We start from the raw sequence: 20,560 nt of genomic DNA, 5'->3' as shown, positions 1-20,560 counted from the left end.
TTAAAGAAATTCTACAGAGCTCATTGGGGGAAAATTTTTTCTGAATTGTAACAAGTCTGTGTTGGGGATTTGACTCGAAGCTTCTTTTTTTAAATCCAGAATAAAGTTTTTTTTTTTTTTTAAATCCTTTTGCCCTTGCTTATGCTCCATTGAAAGGAAACTAGTTCATTTCCTGTGACACAGAATGGGCACAGTGTAGATTCAGAATGAAGGAAAAGTGGTTCCCATTATTTGCTAATAGTTTCAACATAAAAAAATTATTTTATACAACTTGATCAAGACCTTCCATGACCAGGGCTGGAGAGTATAGCTCAGTGGTAGAGCGCATACTTAGCATGCATGAGGCCCTGGGTTCAATCCCCAGTACCTCCTTTAAAGAACAAATAAATAAAAATAAATAAACCTAATTACCTACCCCCAAAATTAAAAAGAAATAAATTAAAATTTTAAAAATAAATAAGTAAAACTTAAAAAAAAAAAGACCTTCCATGACCAACAAGAGAAACCCAAGGTCCTTTCAGCAGCTCCCCACAGACTCCCGTGCCCTCAGCTTCAAGTGGGTCTTCTACTACCTGAGTTCGTCGACGTTAGCCACGCTCCGGGCAAGGATCCCCTTCTCCCGGCGTAGCTTCTTGATCTCAAGCTTGAGGATTCTCATGTCCTCCAGCCTCTGGTTGTACTGGCTCTCGCCTTTGTTCAGCACGGACTGCTGGATCTTGATCTTCTCATACAGCAAAGCCAACTCATCATTGCGTCGAACTAGCTGTGACCCAAGGATGTCTCTCTCGCTGATGACCTAGAAGGGGAGGGAAGGGCGTGGCCACCAGGGGACAAAACGTCCCACTTCGCATGATGACAGCAGTGCTCATGCAGTCAATGAGGACCTGTGCTAGGCAGCCAGGAGGTGAGGCCCTGGGAACAGCCTGCTACACACCAACACCAGACCCTTCCTGGGAGAGTTCGCAGCCTTATTGGAAAGAGGAGTACAATAAATAATCCATGATAATAATCATCCAATAACCCTTGGCCCATAGGTGTTTGCTTGGTTAATTTTTTTCCAACACATTATTTTATAAATGTTTAAATGTGAAGGCCTTTATGGTGGGCTAACTCTTGCCAGCCTCTGCCACTCCTTACTGTCCCACAGTAACCAAGTTCTCTTTGTTTTAACCTGCCAGATCTCTGAAAGCATTTAAGTGTCTAACCCCTAAATGACATAATTATTAATTGTAATTATATGTGAGCAATGATATTATGCTAGGAGGCAAGCTCCCTGCAGACAGAACCTTATTTTCTTGGTCAACGTATCCTCCATGCCTAGAGGAGAGGCTGACACCCAGGAAGTGCCCGTAAATAGGAGCTGAATAAATGAATGAGTATTTCATGATTAATCAGCAGAAGGTGGGGCTCCAGGGCTGTTCTTCCGATAGACTGAATGGAAGAGCTTAGAAAAGAAGGGGCCTTAGTGCGAAGAGCTGAGTCAAACAGTGGCGTCTGCAGGTCTGGTGAGGAGCTGCTCCTACCTGGTCTAACTCCTTCTTCTGTCTCAGCCTCTCCCCATCGGCCTCGACAATGATTCGCAGCAGTCTTCTCTCTTCGGCTTCCTGCTGTTCAATGAAGTGTTTGGTCTCCAGGGTTTGTTGTCTCAGCTTCTGCAGCTCAGCCTGACAAAGAGCGAAAGGTACAGACCAATTACCCCGGTGACAGTGCAAACCAGGACGCAGGGCCCAGATTCAGACGGACGGCGTGCTTCTTACATATCCCTGTGATGTTTCGTTTAACGTGGTTTGATCGCCTTCACAAGCAAAACGAGCTACACACACACACACACACACACACACACACACACACGCGCGCGCGTGCGCAGTCTGTAAAGAAACATCAGTGCACATCACGGTGATCATGTTTATTCCATGAGTCGTGCCCTCAGGGTCTTCCATCATTTTTCTCTATCTGTGTAGCAGGGGCTTTATTGGTATTCAGCAGCACTTCTCTTACCAGCTAAACACTGGAGAACTCACAAAGAAAAGTGCAGAGAAGGATGTGGGGGTGAGCGTGGTAGGGGGGTTGAGGAGGGGCACCTCTGTGCATAGCAGCTCCTGTAACGGTCCTAACTAACACCACCAGCGTATCAGCTGCAGAGATAAGAGCCCATTACAAGCAAAACTGAAAGATAACAACCAAGTGTCTATCTTATAAAACATCTTGATGGAATAGAAGAAATATTATGATATAGAAAGATATATGGATCCTACTCCTAAGACGACTCCAATCCAGATGAGAAGATAAGATATACAAGTATTATGCACATATTAACAAGTCCAGGCACTAACGTTTCAGGATCTTTATTATCACCCAGACAGTGAAGTGATGTTACAGGATGTCAGAAGACTGTGGCTAACGGGAAGGCTTCCTGGGACAGCTCAGATCTTGAAGCTCTTGAGGTGATGTGGGAATCGTAAGAGTGATGGGGAAAGGGGGCTGTGAACTGGTCAGTCTCAGAAGGAAAGCGCCTCTCATCAAAGGACACATTTGCTGCAACTCCACAAGCATATGTGTGGCTGCAGTGCCCCTGGGATGATACTAAGTATTTTGCACAGCTACCCTTATCCCCAGCCTACAGACCCAATTCCAGAGACAAAGAAAAGTACCTCAACCTGCCCAAGGTCACACGGCTAGTAAGAAGCAGAGCTGAGATTCCAACCTAGATCTTTTGATTCCGAAGCTCGTGCCCCCTCTGCTACCTCCACACAACGGTTCCAAGTCAAACACAGATGAGTAAGACATGAGGGATTCACCACCCAATGGAAATGGCAAATATAACCAAGCACACCACAGTGTGGAAGCGCCAGCTAGTGTGTGAAGGAGGACATGGGAGTACACAGGAAAGAGTTCCTACTTCCTCCTGGGATTTAGAGGGAAGAAGCAGTCAGGGCTTTGGCTGCTGACAGTTATTTCCAAAATGCAGAGGTATGTGTTGGGGGCAGAGCAGTCAACAGTCAGGCTTGTATGAACGAAGGCGTGCGAACCTGGTGTGTTCACCAGATAGCAAAGCATCCAGTGGGGCTGGGATAGAGTGTTGGGGAGGGAACAGCAGGAGGTAAGGCTGGCAAAACAGCTGAGCCAACCTGCCAAGGACCTTGTATGCCACGTAGAATGTATACGATGGGGAGCCCCAGAGTTAATCATATTAAAGAAAAGAAAACTACAGCTTTGAGAGGTTCTATGCCCAGATAGGAAGGACAGGTGGCATCACAGACCAGTCAGCACCAGAAGGAAAGACAGGAGGAAGAACTAGCCTTTCACCCATGCCCGAAATCACAAGGGCGATGGCAAGACAACACTAAGTCTCCAACTTTTCAATGGTTTGCAGGGCTGCAAATGACAGCGAAAAAGTAATCATTTTTTTCCTTCTAGGAAGTATTGGGACCCCCACCATCCACCCCAACTCCAGAAATGTCACTGGCAAAAACTGAATATTTGCAAGTGAGTGCCTGTGAATGAGCCTAACTCCAGTTGTAGCCCACCTCTCATCCATGAAGACCAAGAGTCATTAACTCCATGGCTCAAACCTATCCAAACAGTACAAGACATGGCAAACCCAGCAAGAGACATGTAACATCACAAACTAAATGTGGCTAGCTACTGTAAAACCGGGGTTCCTTTCATGACAGTTTGTTTGTTCATTTATGAAATACGCTTTGGTCCAAGGATAAGCCAAAGGAAATACCTAGTGAGCAAAGACCTGGTCTGGTCTTTACCACTTCGGGGGATTGCCTGTTAGGAAAGAGTGAAGAACGAACCAGCCTTTCTCTTTCTATCATCCTTTAAGGTGACGGCGAAGACAGCAATAAAATCCCCGTTTGGCTCATACTTTCTTTAATAAAACTTTTATTTTCCCAGATGTGCGACATTCACTTCCCTGTTCCTAAGTGCCGAGAGCTGATCTGAATCCATCAGCAGAACAAAATGAAACCGCTGTTATATTAAAATGCAATCAATGGTGTGTAAAAGTATCTGTCTGAAATGTAAAACCATTCATGTGTTTGGCATTGCTGGGTGGTTTTTTTTTTTCCATAATATATCAAAGTTCTGAGTGGTGTCTTTATGTCATAAATTTATGGGCTGTAAACAAGATGTGGCATTAGATGTTGGCAGCAAATGTTAACATCAACAAAATACCTTGGGTCTCATGCATTTAGCAGCTATAAATCTGAGCTGTCTCACCCAGGAAAGATGGTAACAACTACTGTGCACCCAAAAGCTCATCAAGCAATGTTCTAGGTGGGACCTGAGGTATTCGCATCTATCAAAGTGTTACTGGTGGTACAAAGTTGTAACACAATGTCAGGACACTCTTTGGTTGCAGCCTCCACAATTACATAGTTTTGTGACAGGTGTTTATGGAACATATATCCTCTAATCTGGCATATATCCATAAATCCTATCTTAAGAACCATACTTAAGGGAGTTTCACCCATTCATACATGATTCCAACATTAACTGGGTTTCACAGAATCTATCTGTTTGTATCTAGCAAAACAAATAGGACCTCCTGAAGTCTTCTAGCCATGAGAATAATTAGGCTTCCCCCCCCATCTCTCTCCCCCCACCACCCCCACCAATAGTTCCCAACCATGTCATTCTAGAGAGTCTGCTAAGTAAAGGGATATGGTGCCCTGAAGCCAGCTGCTAATATGATGCTGAGCTCTGGACATAGAGAATTTGATGCTGAATTATTCATCAAGGATCAGAGTGCTGTCAGATTGATGTGGGATGATTGGGAGGTGACGAGACAGAATTGAGGGCTTGTTAGGACTGGAAGGCAGACACTCCAAATGAGATGGCCCCTTCAGTGCTGATGAAACAAGACTGGGACAGAATGGGCAGATGAACACAGATGCAGCAATGTCTACAAAGAACCACTGACATTCTGTCATAACCAAAATGTGCTGACGATGTCTAAGATCCTGAGGAGTCAGTAGAGCCTGGTAACAACCAAAAAAGGAAAAGAAACATGGAAGGAGCAAGATTTTTCTTTTAAGGGGGATGAATGAGGATGAGGATGACCTATTAAGGACAACTGCTTGTCTGTCAGGCTTGGAGAAGTAGTAAATTGAGTTGTCCCATCAAAAAGCATCTTTCAGTCTACCAAACAGGTGAAGAATTGCCGTCCCAGGGAAGATTATGTGCCCATATAGCTTCGGAGAACTCACAGTAACAAGCTACATGCCTCTGGTGGGGCAGAGTCACTAGCAAATTTGCCCTTCCCTCCAGGGTTTTGGTTTGCAAACTTTAGATGCATGAAATCCAGGGACCTCTGTAAACATGATTCATATTTGAGGCTAAAAAAGTCAAGAGGCTGAAACTGAACATTTGAGCTGTCATATTTTTCTAAAGAATGTCAAACGGGCTTAATGATAGGCCAAAATTATCCAGCTGAAGCACCACTGCAAGTCACCCTTGGATAACCTCAAATAATAAATCAAGGAATCATCCTTTGTCTGTTCTTAATTCTTGCTTTAATGGGAAAAGCTGGGGAAAAGGCAGCCTAGTTTCACAGTAAGTCTAAAGCAATCATCTTCCTATAATCGATGACCCAAAGCTATCCAGACCTAGGAGTCCCCATTTAGAGCAGATTCTCTAGAGCAGAAGCCCTTTAATCATCTTTCATGTTCACCAGCTGCCAACTCTGCTGGCCCAGGACCGAAAAACAGGAGCCTACAGTCTTTTATCTCATTGTATTACGATGCTTCTTTCAAGCTATGTGTGTAGGTGTCTAATGATGGAGGGTGTGAGTGAAATAAATATTAACCAAAGTCAAGCTCTAAGGAATTAATAATAGTTGCCTTTTTGCATAGGACATTGCTCATTCTAAAGCAGGATTTTGTCTACCTTGGACTTCAGCAATTATAAAGCAATAATTAATCTTTTGAAAAGAGCACTGCTTGGGAAAGTAAGAGATGAGCATCAGTGTCATCCTCTGAAAGGAAAGAGAGGATGTACCAAATCGAGTTACACTGAAGCCTTGCTAACACGGGTCCATGAAGCCCATGGGTGAAGCAATGTTTATAAAAAGATTCTTCTGATTCATCCCATGATAAATAAACCCCATCCCACTACAGACTCCAAGGTGGAACAAACTACCTTCTATAAAACTATGCTTTCAAACAAGGAGAATAAGGACAAAGATGTAGGATATTTTCAAATTTTAGAAAATATATTTATGTTTTTTAATATATAAACAACTCTTAATATAGAATTTTCTATTATTTTTGGGGAGATGAAAATCTTAGGCAGGTAAGTATATCAACTTACCATATCTTTTTTATAAAGGCATTTTGTTACATTTCAATCTTTCTCAAACCTAATGTGCCTTAATTTAATTTAATGTAGTAGTTCTATTTCCATGAAGACCTATCATTAAGTTGACAAAAACCTATTATTAAACTGAGAGTGCATATTTCAATCACAAGAATCTTGTAATCAAGGAAATTTGACATTAAACCTGTCCAACACTCAATGCACATTTTCAAGATAGAAACTATCTTTGAAAGCTAATATGTGCTGAAAACAAGATACCCAGTCTCTCATTTGTTAAAGATAGTTCCCACAAGTGGCTCATAAACATACACATTTTAAAAAATAAGTGACATCATTCTCTTAGGAGATCCTTTGTTATTTCTTTGGTCAAATGGATTAGAAGGGAAATCTACTGGACTGCATAGGAAAAGGAAAACACATTAGGTTTAGTGAATGTGTATAGTAAAACATATATTTGGCTCAACGATTTGATATGGTGTAATTATTTGGTATGTATTTTGGGGAAGAGTATATTAGTAGACACAGAATGTTCTAAATTAGCAGATTTAAAAGGATGTATCTTAGTAATAGATGTGAAGACAATATATCTGATTCCCTGGAGGAGTGCCTACAAAGTTCTTAGACTCACAGAGGTAAGGTGAACCATGAACCTGGTTGAGGGCAAATCAAGTGAGGACAAAGCTTGACACCTGGTAGTTAGTGATGTGGCAGGCAGAAAAGGCACTGCACATGAAATAAACAGTGATCAGGACACAGGGACCAAGGATCCCGCCAGCATTGTCTTATAGAAGCCCCAGGGAAGAGCTTGGGAGGGTTGGGTGTGGGCACAAGGGTTGAACTTGGGTTGTAAATGCAAAGAGATTGCAGTGAGCCTGAGAGCTCCGTGACTCCTTGTGTGCCGCTGACCTGCTCGGTTCTCTTGCGCTGATGCGATGATAGACAGCACAGGTAAATGAGGTGCTTTGCAACTCCACTGGCCCCTCCCCGTTCTACCCAGGAGCCCTGCCTGGAAGGAAGCCTGACCTGGAGGTGGTGGAGTTCATCCTCCTGGTGCCTTGGTTGTTCTCCTAGCCCCCTTGCTGCCTTTCGTAAACATGGGGCCTGCCCTTAGCGGGTCAGATAGATTGACTGTGGGTCCACGGCTTGTATTACGAGATCTGTACCTTCAACGTTTCCTTCTCCTTTTCTATCCGCTGCTGTTCCAGATGTAGCTTCACAAGGGCTGACTCCTTCGCCGAGATTTCTTCTTTCAACTGATCTACCTGATGGGTCATAATCTTTAACTTTCTCTTCATTTCTGTTATTTCATCCTGACAAAATGAAAGGAGAAATGTTTGAAAGTGCATTAGAGAGATATCACCGTCCCTGTGGAAATTCAATACATACTCAATCAAGAGCTTTTAAGGGTGACTCACTCCAAACATTGGTCTCTTGACCAATTACGACTGGGCTATCCTTTGTACCTTGTGCCCATCAACCTCAAAGTGCTTTCTAGAATTAACTCTCAAAATATCCTCATGAGATAGCTATAAAGTGTACATAATGAATATGCTATACACACACACACACACACACACACACACACACACACTCTTTATTCCTCATAGAGGAAGGAATTAGAACCACAATAAACATTTTAACTAAAAGATTACAAAGCAAAGCTCTGCAATTAAAGGACAAGAGTACACTGCTCCCCTTTGAGTCACAGTAGCTATCAGCAGTTTTAAAAATTAGAAACAGGACATTGGCGATTCTACACAATAATGAGAAGCAGGACCATGATCTTCACATCCGATCAAGTTGTGTCATTTCCATTTCAAACAATCTGATAGTTCTTTTTTTTTTTTTCAATTTGTTTTAGGTCAGAGGTAATTAGGTTTATTTATTTAATGGAGGTTCTGGAGATTGAACCCAGGACCTTGTGCATGCTAGGCATGTGCTCTACCACTGAGCTATCCCCTCCCCAACAATATGATAGTTCTGCAGAAACTGATCTTCTCTTTCAGGTAAATTCCAGGAAATCTCTTTCTTGATCTAGTCTAAATTCTGCCATTAGGATAACAGAAACTGCTTTAAACCCAGGATGGGGAGGGATCAAAATGTAAAGATGTAACTATACTCTTTACCTGAGCCTCAACCAGATTTTTGCTATACAGATTCCTGTCTGACCTCACAGCTTCATACAGGTTCTGTTGTTGTTTTAATTTAGTCTCTGATTCAGCGATTTTTTTCCTGTAGTCAAAAATCTGCATCTCACGGACTTTTATGTCTTCCATGTTCATGAGGACCTGGAAGAGAAAGAAGTATATAAAGATGGTTAAATACCCTATCTGTGGTTATTGGTTCAGGGAAAACAGAGATTTTTTTTGTTTTAATCTAATGGTAGCTAGTAGAAACGGCAGCAATCAGAAAATCTGGCTATAATCACTGTAGTACAATACAGAAACTCAGCCCAGCTGATTAGGGGTAAACATTTTTATCTATGCTGGAGTTGTGCTCAAGCACAAAGGCTTAGCACAGTTATTCTGTGATCACAGGAGGGTAAAGAAATAAAGAAATTCTTTCGATTCTGAAAACCTCTCCTGACCACGCCACCCACCGAAAAAAGAAAGAAAGAAAAAAAAAAAAAAGGCACAGGCTTAAACAGATCTTAACACAAAGCACTAAGAAGGATAAGAGATAACTTAGCTGTTTAGCCACACTCACGGCTTTATAAAGTCAACCACAAGAAAGAAAAGTGGCCTTTGAACACTGATAGCAATCATAGTGCTGTCTTGCCAATGTCAAACTCACTCCATCAGGGAAACCCGAAGGGCTTCATAAAAATGTGTTCCATTGTGCACAAAACACTTCTGGGCAAGATAGATCCAAGAGTAACTGCCTCCTTTTTGCAAGTATGAAAAACCGAGGCCCAAAATTCCACCATCAGCCAATAGCTCTCGACAAGCAATCCATATAGTAGAAATTACATACTCATGACTCTCGGCTGCAATGCCCACAGAAACTGATTTTCTAAGGACAAACTTCTTCAAAAATTCCTTAAGAAAAAAAAATTTAGCAAGGAAGGCCGATTAAATCAGTGGCGCTATGGTATAAAACAACAGCTAGAACACCACAAGGAGAAAATTCTTAAGACTATCTCACTGTATGTCAGTGGACTTCTCTTAATTAATGATGACAGTTGAAGGAAACAAACAGAGCAGTATGACAGAGAAGGAAGGAAGGGGATGTACTTAAAGTAACACGGCCAGGGAGGTTTCCTCTAAAGAAGAGGCATTTTACCTAGAACCTAAATGTCAAAAAGGACTTAGCCCTTTGCCATCCTGATAATCATTGTGATTCAGGTTTGGGCTACCTGTGAGCATCATGTCCCCACGTCACTGCACTAGCGAATCCTTTTATTCCACTTGTGGGATTAGTATTCCAGAAAATATACTCCAAGAAACCCTCTTCTAACGTTTTCCCATCAGAGTTAATGATGGCTGTTATTTAATATATTTTCCTTTATATCTTTATTTTTTTTATTTTAGGCAAATCTTTTTTTTATTGAGTTATAGTCATTTTGCAATGTTGTGTCAAATTCCAGTATAGAGCACAATTTTTCAGTTATACATTAACATACATACATTCATTGTCACGTTCTCTTTCGCTGTGAGCCACCACAAGATCCTGTATATATTTCCCTGTGCTACACAGTACAATCTTGTTTATCTATTCTACATTTTGAAATCCCAGTCTGTCCCTTCCCACCCCCATCCCCCTGGCAACCATAAGTTTGTATTCTATGACTATGAGTCTGTTTCTGTTTCGTATTTATTTATTTATTTTTTTTTTAGATTCCACATATGAGCAATCTCATGTGGTATTTTTCTTTATCTTTCTGGCTTACTTCACTTAGAATGACATTCTCCAGGAACATCCATGTTGCTGAAAATGGTGTTATGTTGTCAGTTTTTATGGCTGAGTAGTATTTCATTGTATAAATATACCATTTCTTCTTTATCCAGTCATCTGTTGATGGACATTTAGGCTGTTTCCATGTCTTGGCTATTGTAAATAGTGCTGCTATGAAAATTGGGGTGCAGGTGTCATTTTGAAGTAGGGTTCCTTCTGGATACAAGCCCAGGAGTGGGATTCCTGGGTCATACAGTAAGTCTATACCTAGTCTTTTGAGGAATCTCCACACTGTTTTCCATAGTGGCTGCACCAAACTGCATTCCCACCAGCAGTGTAGGAGGGTTCCCTTTTCTCCACAGCCTCTCCAGCATTTGTCATTTGTGGGCTTTTGAATGATGGCCATTCTGACTGGTGTGAGGTGATACCTCATTGTAGCTTTGATTTGCATTTCTCTGATAATTAGTGATATTGAGCATTTTTTCATGTGCCTATTGATCATTTGTATTTCTTCCTTGGAGAGTTGCTTGTTTAGGTCTTCTGCCCATTTTTGGATTGGGTTGTTTGTTTTTTTCTTATTAAGTCATAAGAGCTGCTTATTTATTCTGGAGATCAAGCCTTTGTCAGATTCATTTGCAAAGATTTTCTCCCATTCCGTAGGTTGTTGTTTTGTTTTACTTATGGCTTCCTTTGTTGTGCAGAAACTTGTAACTTTAATTAGGTCCCATTTGTTTATGCTTGTTTTTATTTCTATTGCTTGGGTAGACTGCCCTAGGAGAGCATTTTTGAGATGTATGTCAGATAATGTTTTGCCTATATTTTCTTCTAGAAGGTTTATTGTATCTTGTCTTATGTTTAGGTCTTTGATTCATTTTGAGTTTATTTTTGTGTATGGTGTAAGGGAGTGTTCTAGCTTCATTGCTTTACATGCTGCTGTCCAGTTTTCCCAGCACCATTTGCTGAAGAGACTGTCTTTATGCCATTGTATATTCTTGCCTCCTTTGTCGAAGATTAGTTGAACAATAGTTTTTGGGTTCATTTTTGGGCTCTCTCTGTTCCATTGGTCCATATGTCTGTTTTTGTACCAATACCAAGCTGTCTTGATTACTGTAGCCCTGTAGTATTGTCTGAAGTCTGGGAGAGTTATTCTTCCAGCCTCTTTCTTTTTCTTCAGTAATGCTTTGGCAATTCTAGGTGTTTTGTGGTTCCATATAAATTTTATTATGATTTGTTCTAGTTCTGTGAAATATGTCCTGGGTAATTTGATAGGGATTGCATTAAATCTGTAGATTGCCTTGGGCAGTGTGACCATTTTAACAATATTGATTTTTCCAATCCAGGAGCATGAAATATCTTTCCATTTTTTTAAGTCTTCTTTAATTTCCTTAATCATTGTTTTATAGTTTTCTGTGTATAATTCTTTCACCTCCTTGATTAGATTTATTCCTAGGTATTTAATTACTTTGGGTACTATTTTAAAGGGGATTGTTTCTTTACTTTTTTTTTCAATTGATTCATCGTTAGTGTAAAGAAATGCAACTGATTTTTGAACGTTAATCTTGCAACCTGCTACCTTGCTGAATTCTTCAATTATTTCTAGTAGTTTTTGTGTGGACCTTTTAGGGTTTTCTATATATAGTATCAAGTCATCTGCATATAGTGACACTTTTACCTCTTCTTTTCCAATTTGGATCCCTTTTATTTCTCTTACCTGATTGCTGTAGCTAGGACTTCCTAGACTATGTTGAATAGGAATGGTGATAGTGGGCAGCCTTGTCTTGCCCAGATTTTAGTGCGAAGCTTTTGAGTTTTTCACCATTGAGTACTATGCTGGCTGTAGGTTTGTCATATATAGCTTTTATTATGTTGAGATATGTTCCCTCTATACCCACTTTAGTTAGATTTTTTATCATAAATGTGTGTTGGATTTTATCAAATGCTTTTTCTGCATCTATTGAGATGATCATGCGGTTTTTGTCCTCTTGTTGATGTGATGTATTACATTGATTGATTTGCGTATGTTGAACCATCCTTGTGTCCGTGGGATGAACCTCATTTGATCAGGATGTATAGTCTTTTTTATGTGCTGTTGGATTCTATTTGCTCGTATTTTGGTAAGGATTTTTGCATCTATGTTCATCAGTGATATTGGCCTGTAATTCTCTTTTTTGGTGATGTCTTTGCCTGGTTTTGGTATCTGGGTGATGGTGGCTTCACAGAATGAGTTTGAGAGTATTCCCTCTTTTTCAATCATCTGGAAGAGTTTCAGAAGGACTGGTATGATTTCTTCTTTGTATGTTTGGTAGAATTCCCTGGTGAAGCCGTCTGGTCCTGGACTTTTATTTGTAGGGAAGTTTTTTATTGCTAATTCGATTTCATTTCTAGTGATTGGTTTGTTCAAATGGTCAGTTTCTTCTTCATGCAGTCTTGGTGGACTGTATGTTTCCAGAAACTTGTCCATCTCCTCTAGGTTATCCAGTTTGGTTCCATATAGTTTTTCATAACATTCTCATATGATATTCTGTATTTCTATGTTATTTGTTGTAATTTCTCCATTTTCCTTTCTTATTTTGCTTATTTGTGCTCTCTCTTTTTTCTTCTTTGTGAGTTTGGCCAGAGGTTTGTCGATTTTATTTACTCTTTCAAAAAACCAGCTTTTGGTTTGATTGATTTTTTCTAATGTCTATTTTATTTATTTCCTCCCTAATCTTTATTATTTCCTTCCTTCTGCTGACTTTTGGGTGTTTTTGCTCTTCTTTTTCTAGTTCTTTTAGCTGGTGGGTTAGATTGTTTATTTGAGATTGTTCTTTTTTGAGGAAGGCCTGTAATGCTATAAACTTCCCTCTTAGCACTGCCTTTGCTGCATCCCATAAATTTTGTGTGGTTGTGTTTTCATTTTCATTTGTCTCAAAGTATTTTTTAATTTCAACTTTGATTGCATCATTGACTCATTGGTTTTTTTAATACCATGTTGTTTAATCTCCATGCTATCCTTTTTTTTCTCCTTTGTTTCTCTGTAGTTGATTTCTAGTTTCGTGGCATTGTGGTCAGTAAAAATGCTTGAGATAATTTCTATCTTAAAATTGTTGAGGCTTCTTTTGTGCCCAAGTACATGATTAATCCTAGAAAATGTTCCATGTGCACTAGAAAAGAATGTATATCCTATTTTGGGGGGGTGTAATGCTCTGAAAATATCCATCAAATCTAATTTTTCTATTGTATTATTTAATTTCTCTGTTGCCTTTTTTATTTTCTGTCTGGAAGATCTGTCTAGTGATGTTAATGCAGTGTTAAAATCTCTGACAATGACTGTATTCCATCAATTTCCCCTTTTATCTCTGTTAGTAGTTGTTTTATGTACTTAGATGCTCCTATGTTGGATGTATATATATTAATGATTGTAATATCCTCATCTTGTATTACTCCTTTAATCATTATAAAATGTCCTTCTTTATCTTTCTTTATGGCCCTTGTTTTGAAGTCTATTTTGTCTGAAATCAGTACTGCTATACCTGCTTTTTTGGCTTTTCTATTTGCATGGAATATCCTTTTCCATCCTTTCACTCTCAATCTATATGTGTCATTTTCCCTAAAGTGGGCCTCTTGTATGCAGCATATTGAAGGTTCTTGCTTTATTATCCAGTCTGCCACTCTACGTCTTTTGACTGGAGCATTTAGTCCATTAAAATTTACAGTAATTAATGATAGATGTGTGTTTATTGCCATTTTGAACTTATTTTTGCAGTTGATTTGTATTTCCTCTTTATTCCTTTCTTCTTCCTTTTGTGATTTGGTAATTTTCCTTTGTATTATCTTGGATTTTATTTAGTTTTTGTGACTCACTTGTAAGTTTTTGGCTTGTGGTTACCCTTTTTTGTAAGTCTATTAATCTATTACTATAATTGTTTGTACTAAACAGATAGAAATATAATCTCAAACCCATCCTACCAAGAACAAAAATTAAAAAAAAAAAAAAAAGAAGAAAAAATACATATATATTTTCTTGCTTCCCTCTCCCACTCTTAATGATTTAGATGTCTTCTTTTACAATTCTGTGTTTATTCTTTTTGTAATTCATGGCAGTTATCACCTTTCTAGTTATCACCTTTCCAGTTATGAATTTCTCATTTTTGTAGCATCCTGCTTCTTTTCTATTTAGAGTAGACCTGTCAATATTTCTTGTAGCATGGGTTTAGTGTTGCTAAACTCTTTTAGTTTTTGCTTGTCTGTGAAGTTCTTTCTCTCTCCTTCTATTCTAAAGGCTAGCCTTGCTGGATAGAGTATCCTAGGCTGCACCTTTTTTTCATTCAGGACTTTGAATATATCTTGCCACTCCCTTCTGGCCTGTAGTGTTTGTGTAGGGAAATCAGCTGAGAGCCTTATGGAGGTTCCCTTGTAACTCACTCTTTGTTTTTCTCTTGCTGCCTTTAGGATCATTTCTTTATCCTTGACTCTGGCCATCTTGATTATGATACGTCTTGGTGTAGGTCTGTCTGGGTTCTTCCTGTTTGGGACCCTCTGAGCCTCCTGTACTTGGATATCTGATTCCTTCTTTAAGTTTGGGAAGTTTTCAGTCATGATTTCTTCCAATACCTTTTAATTCCCCTTTGCTCTTTCTTCCCCTTCTGGAACCCCTATTATGCATAGATTGGCACACTTTATATTATCCCATAGGTCCCTTATATTGTTTTTCATTTTTCTCTCAGCTGTTCTGATTGGGTGCTTTCTGTTGTCCTGTCTTCTAGGTCACTTATTCTTTCCTCTGCATTACCTAGCCTGCTTTGTACAGCCTTTAGATCAGTTCTCATTTCAGCCAATGAGTTTACCAATTCTACTTGGCTCTTCTTTATAGCTTCTATTTCATTTTTGACATATTTTATATCTCTAAACACTATCTCTTTTAGTTCCTTCAGTACTTTGATCATTCCTTTTTTGAAATCTTGATCTAATAGGCCATCAATGTCTATTTCATTGATTGTGCTTTCAGGGGATTTCTCTTGCTCTTTTAATTGGGAATGGTTCCTCTGCTTCTTCATATTGCTCATATCTCTCTAGCACTTTGGCTTAAGGAGTATCAGTTATATTTTGTGGTCCTTAAGGAGTTTATTTATTTATCTATCTAAAGCCTATGCCAGAATAAAACTTAAAAAAAAAAGAGAGAGAGAGAATTTTAAAAGAATAGATAAAAAAGGTTTGAAAACAGTGTACAATCAATAATAAAAGAGCAAGTTGAAGCAGAATAGCAATTGAGACGTCTTTTGAAAACCTTAAAAAAAGTAGAAAAGATCAGAAAACAATATTTGACACCTTTGCATAATCAATAACAGGAGATCAAAACCAAGATAATTAAAAATGAAATGAGGTGGATTTTTTAAAATAATAATAAAAAGATTTTAAAAGAAAAATTTTAAAGGGATTAAAACTGTAAACATATACAACTGTTTAAAAAGTAAAGATTAAAAAGGTAACAAAATAAAACAGATTAAAAAAAAAAAAAAGATGTGTTCTCCTGGAGACTGTGCACTCTTAATGGTTTTATCGAGAAGTCTTTCTGTCTTCGCCCTGTTTTGTGAACTCAGCTTGCTCTTTCCAGAGGCCCTCCATGGCACACTTGTCTATGCTGCTCCCAGTGCCTGTCTGCAAGAAGATTGCACCACCTCCCAACACTGGGTCAGGTGCTGCTCTCCTTCGAGGTGGGCTGGCGGGTCATTCCCCCTCCAGATGCAGCAGTCAGATGCTGCGCTCCATGGGAGGCAGGCGGGTGGATAGTGCCCCCTCCCAGCACCGCAGTCAGGTGCTGCATTCCTGCCAGGAAGGCGGGTGGCCACCCGCCCTCTCCTGGCACTGGTCGCTTCGCTGCTCCGTGCAGCTGCCTGCTCCGTCTGGGGTCGGCACTCCATAGGCGGGCTTGGGGAAGACCGTGCAACCGCCCCGCTCCACCCCTGCTCTGTTCCATAACTCAGCTCCTTGTTTGTCTTGGTGGCAAGTTCTCCGAGGTACCAGGGCAGAAAGATCCTATCTGCCTCGGGCTGTAAACAAATCTCAGTCCTGCCCAGGTGGTTGTGGTGCCACCAGGTGTGGATTCAGGTCTCAGCCTGGCCCCCGCCCGAGCACTGCACACAGGAGGAGAAGGTGGCTCTGGCTGCGCCCCGCTTCTCTTCTTGCGAGTAGCGCCAGTAATGGCACAGCAGGTCTGAGGAGACAAAGGTTATGGCGCCCCTCCCCCCAGGGCACACCAGCAGTGTTGCTTTGCTTTCTTTCCCCTATAATTTGTGGGGGGCCCAAGTTGTTCTGCTCTGTATCCCCTCCCAGCCACAATGTGCAACCCCCTGCGGTCCCCAGTGGCTGCCTCAGTGCAGCTGCCCCAGTCCTCCCCCTGGCTCGGGCAGCCTATCCCGACCCCTGGCTGCCAGCTCGCGTCTCAGACTGGGTATCGCAGGGACCCTTTGTGCCTGTTTAATTTGGTTCTGTCGGTCAATGGGTGCTCCAGGCAGATCTGAGCCTCGGAGGCTCCCCCTCTGTCCCACTGGCCTCTCTGTTGGAGGGGGAGACCCAGTGAATGAGTGCTAGTCCTCCTTTGCTGCTCCCTCCCCACGGGATCGGTCCCGCACTGTTTTGCTTTTTCTTCTTTCTTTTTTCCTTTTCTCCTACCATATTTTTGGCGTCTTTGTCTTTTGAAGAGGGCGATGTTCTATCGGAGTTCAACAGGTGCTCTGGTTGGCTGAGTGGATCTGTAGATGTAAGTTTTGGTCTATTTGTGGGAGAGGGTGAGCTAAGAGCATCCTTCTACTCCGCCATCTAGCTTCTCTTCCTTTATATCTTTAAACAACTACCTTTCAAAGTTTTCTTTGACGTATTTCAGGAGGGATGGGATTAAATTTGAGTAAATGCCTTTTCGCATGTACTATTTTGCACTATATTATTGGGCCTATTGATTTGATATACTTAGTAATAAATGTTTCCTTTCACGGATACTTTCATTTTATTCCTTTATACATAGTTCCATGTGTCATAATTTTAAATAAATGCATAATATATATTTATTTATTTTATTTTCCTTCTTTACTTGGACCTTCCTTCTCCCTTCAACCTATATCAGGCCCTCATTGACACATAAAGTAACCAAGTTAACAATCTAGATGTATTCGTCCGTATTTTTCTTTGAATTCTGCATATTCTATTTAGGTCTACTAATATCATCATCATCAAAATAGCTAATATTTCTTAAGTATTTTCTGTTTACCAGGCATTTTATATGCATTAAGTCATTTAATCTTCACAAAAATCCTATGAGATGTGCATTATTATTACCCCAATTTTACAAAGAAGGAAACTGAAGTCAAAAGAAGTAATAGCGTTCACCGCTATTCAACTAGTCAATATACAGATACAGGGATTTGTTTGTCTCTCTTCATTTTGCCTTTTGGGTGTGGTTTTTATTTTTTAGCAAAATGGGATCTGCTTATACACTTTCATGCAACTTGCTTTTAATCACTCAATAATACTTGGTGGAAATCAGGTACAATAGCTCTAATTCATTGTCTTTAAAGGGGGGATAACACCCTAAAGTGTGGGTGAACCATCATACACTCAGCTCTTCTCCTCTGATGGGCATTCACTTGGATTCCACTTTTTTGCCACTCTGAACTATCCTGTAATAAACATTTTTATACATATGTCCTTATGCACCTGTTCTTTCACTTCTGTTGGGATGGATTCCCACGATTAGTTATCTGACTCAAAAGACATATACATTTTTAACTTTAATAGGTATTGCTAGATTGCTTTCCAAAATGGTTGTAACACTTTGCATTTCCATACTGCCAGCAATAGTTTCCTTAATAGACATCTATCCTTGAGGTTTCAGGATAAACTCTCTTTGGTCATACTGGATGATTCTCTTATAATGTACTGAATTACATTTAGGATGCTGCGTACTAAGTGACATAAGTCTAGATTTTTCTTTTTGGTTCTATTTTAGTATCAAGATTTCTGCTCATTTCATAAAGTGAGCGCAATATTCTTCTGTTCACTCATTCATCTACTCACCCACTTATTCATTCATTCAATGAACAGACATTGATGGCCTATCTGTGGTGGACACTGTAAAAGTACTAGTGATGTAAAGAAGAAGAAGAAGACAATCCCTATAATCAAGTTCACCTCTAGTGAGATGACTTCACCATGAAATGGATAATCAAGGAATGAATGCAACCAATAACCTGAGACCTGCACAGGGTGTTATAAGAGAATTAAACACTGAGAGGTTAATGGACAGTTTCTGAAGATGATCTGACACACCTTATCCAAGAAATTAATATTTGGGATTTATGTAATTTGTGAGAACTACCTGTTCCTTCTTGTTCCTCAATCAACCCAACCAAGGACTCCCCTTGGACCCCAAGCTCTCTCCTCAGCCTGGAATCTTTATTCATCATCACAGCAGAAGGCATGGGTTATGCCCATACAGCAATGCCCACCAGTATTACCCCCAAAGAATACATGGCATATGAGGAACACTTTTTCTAAATCCACACATAAAAAATTTATATAGCCTGAGAATTTTCTGATTCTTACAAGTCTGAAAGAACTCAATTCTAAAATCATTAGGCTGCCAGTGACAGTGCTGGAGCTAATTCTCTCTCAGCCTTTTTGGTGGCTTCCATAATTACTGATCTTTCTATGTTTTCTGTTTCTCCTTGAGTCGAGCCTTTATGTGTGCTTGATGTGATTTTTGAGAAAATTATCTCTTTCAACCAACTTTTTAAATTCATGCAACCAGAATTGTACAAAGAATTTTCATATGCTTTTACTGTTTTATCATTACTAATTGCTATTGTCCACTTTGTGTGGAAAGAAAATGGCCCGAGATAAGATTATAAGCAGACCCAGTGATGAATGGCTTGCATCATTGGTTGGGAGCCTGCAAGGAACAAAATTAGGAAATCTGGGACAAGCAGGTCTGGATAAGAGGCATGTGGATAGATATGAAATGCAAAGAAATCTCATTCCTTTTTCTATCATTTCTTTGATCTACATCTTTAGAATTATTAAAAAATGAGTAGCAGGTGGCCTTTTAAGGTAACATCGCCAGTAACTAAAATGTATAAATTAGGAATAAATATGAAATCTAAAAAAGATACCCATTACTAGATTTATTACTTGTTGGATTTTTTTTAAAAGAAAGGCATCATTTTAGCATAATAATAATAAAGAGGGGACATGATCACCCTCTTTGGGGTCAGTGAAATGAATAGACTGAAAACACTTTAAACACCATCATCATCATTCAGAATATCAAAAAGCACATCAGAGAAAGGAAAAAAAATTGGTTGTTCACTCACTTTGAGATATAATGTAACAAGAATAATCCTTTGCACAGACAGAATAATGCTCCGGAGAAAGGATATAGCCAAGGGCATTTCTTTTTGGGGAACCCAGCTAGCAGGGTCCATCTTTCTGTAAACAACAGTGCACAAAATCAAACTTGCTTCTGGATTCTTGAGGTTGGGAGTAATAGGAACCCATCATGATCCCAAAAAGGTCAAGGGTATTTCATTTAAATGACAATGAAAATTTTTTAAAGTATTGAAATGAAAGGAAAAGACAATTCACAAAGCAATTTAGCTCTAAGTATTGGGACTCAAATTGTTTTGAGGGAAATCATTCAAACCAAGGTCACATAGAGATTCAAATCCTGAAAATTCATAGTGTGTGGAGAGTTAAGTAGGAGCAAAACTCTTTGCCAGCAAAATGTCCCCAGTTTAAAAGGGTATATCAGAGAATGTGGAATGCCAGCTATGGGGCTGGAGCTTAATTAATTGATTACACTTTAGATACCTCAAACCAACTCATGAGATAAATCACATCCAAATATAGTAAGTTTTGTTACAGCCAGAGAGTTGGAGATCCTAGCATATGGAGGCCTGCTTCAGAGGAGCCCATAAAATGCTTACTTTGCACTAGGAGGGTACAGACTCAGTTTATAACCTACTACCTTTTCTTTTTCTGTTAACATAACCTGCCAATAGAAATAAGACTGAGATAAAAATCAATAACGCATGCTAGAAATCTGCAGCCATAGTCAAAACATCATATAGACTAAGGCAGGCTGAGAAAGTAGGTCATTGACTTTAGAATCATTTAACGTGCATTTGATGAAATATCAGTACAATAAACTTTTCAAATAAGTTTTTCTGACTTGATGGCAATGATTTGGATGCTGACAATGCCTTTACCTCCATAATGAAACTAGAAAACTCACTCTCTGGGAAAAAAAACACCTAGGTGCCCGGACATGTGGAACTTTAAGTCATCTCTATTTTTCTTACTTTCTTATTTT

At 39.7% G+C, this 20,560-nt stretch overlaps 1 protein-coding gene across 1 annotated transcript in view; it reads right to left on the bottom strand.

Moving 5' to 3' along the window:
* The window catches only part of CFAP58 (cilia and flagella associated protein 58), a 91,479-nt gene that overhangs the window by 43,653 nt on the left and 27,266 nt on the right, over positions 1-20,560 (bottom strand). Inside the window, exons 10-13 of the mRNA XM_064488395.1 lie at positions 8,451-8,612; positions 7,488-7,634; positions 1,524-1,664; positions 573-796 (exon numbers count right to left, since the gene is read on the bottom strand). Coding sequence (XP_064344465.1) covers positions 573-796; positions 1,524-1,664; positions 7,488-7,634; positions 8,451-8,612 — 674 coding nt within the window. The remainder of the gene's footprint in view (positions 1-572; positions 797-1,523; positions 1,665-7,487; positions 7,635-8,450; positions 8,613-20,560) is intronic.

This window comes from Camelus dromedarius, chromosome 8 (genome assembly GCF_036321535.1).
Source record: "Camelus dromedarius isolate mCamDro1 chromosome 8, mCamDro1.pat, whole genome shotgun sequence".
In the NCBI taxonomy this organism is placed as follows: domain Eukaryota; kingdom Metazoa; phylum Chordata; class Mammalia; order Artiodactyla; family Camelidae; genus Camelus; species Camelus dromedarius.
Note: the sequence above shows the minus strand (reverse complement) of the source record. Positions and strands in the feature narration are given on the sequence as shown.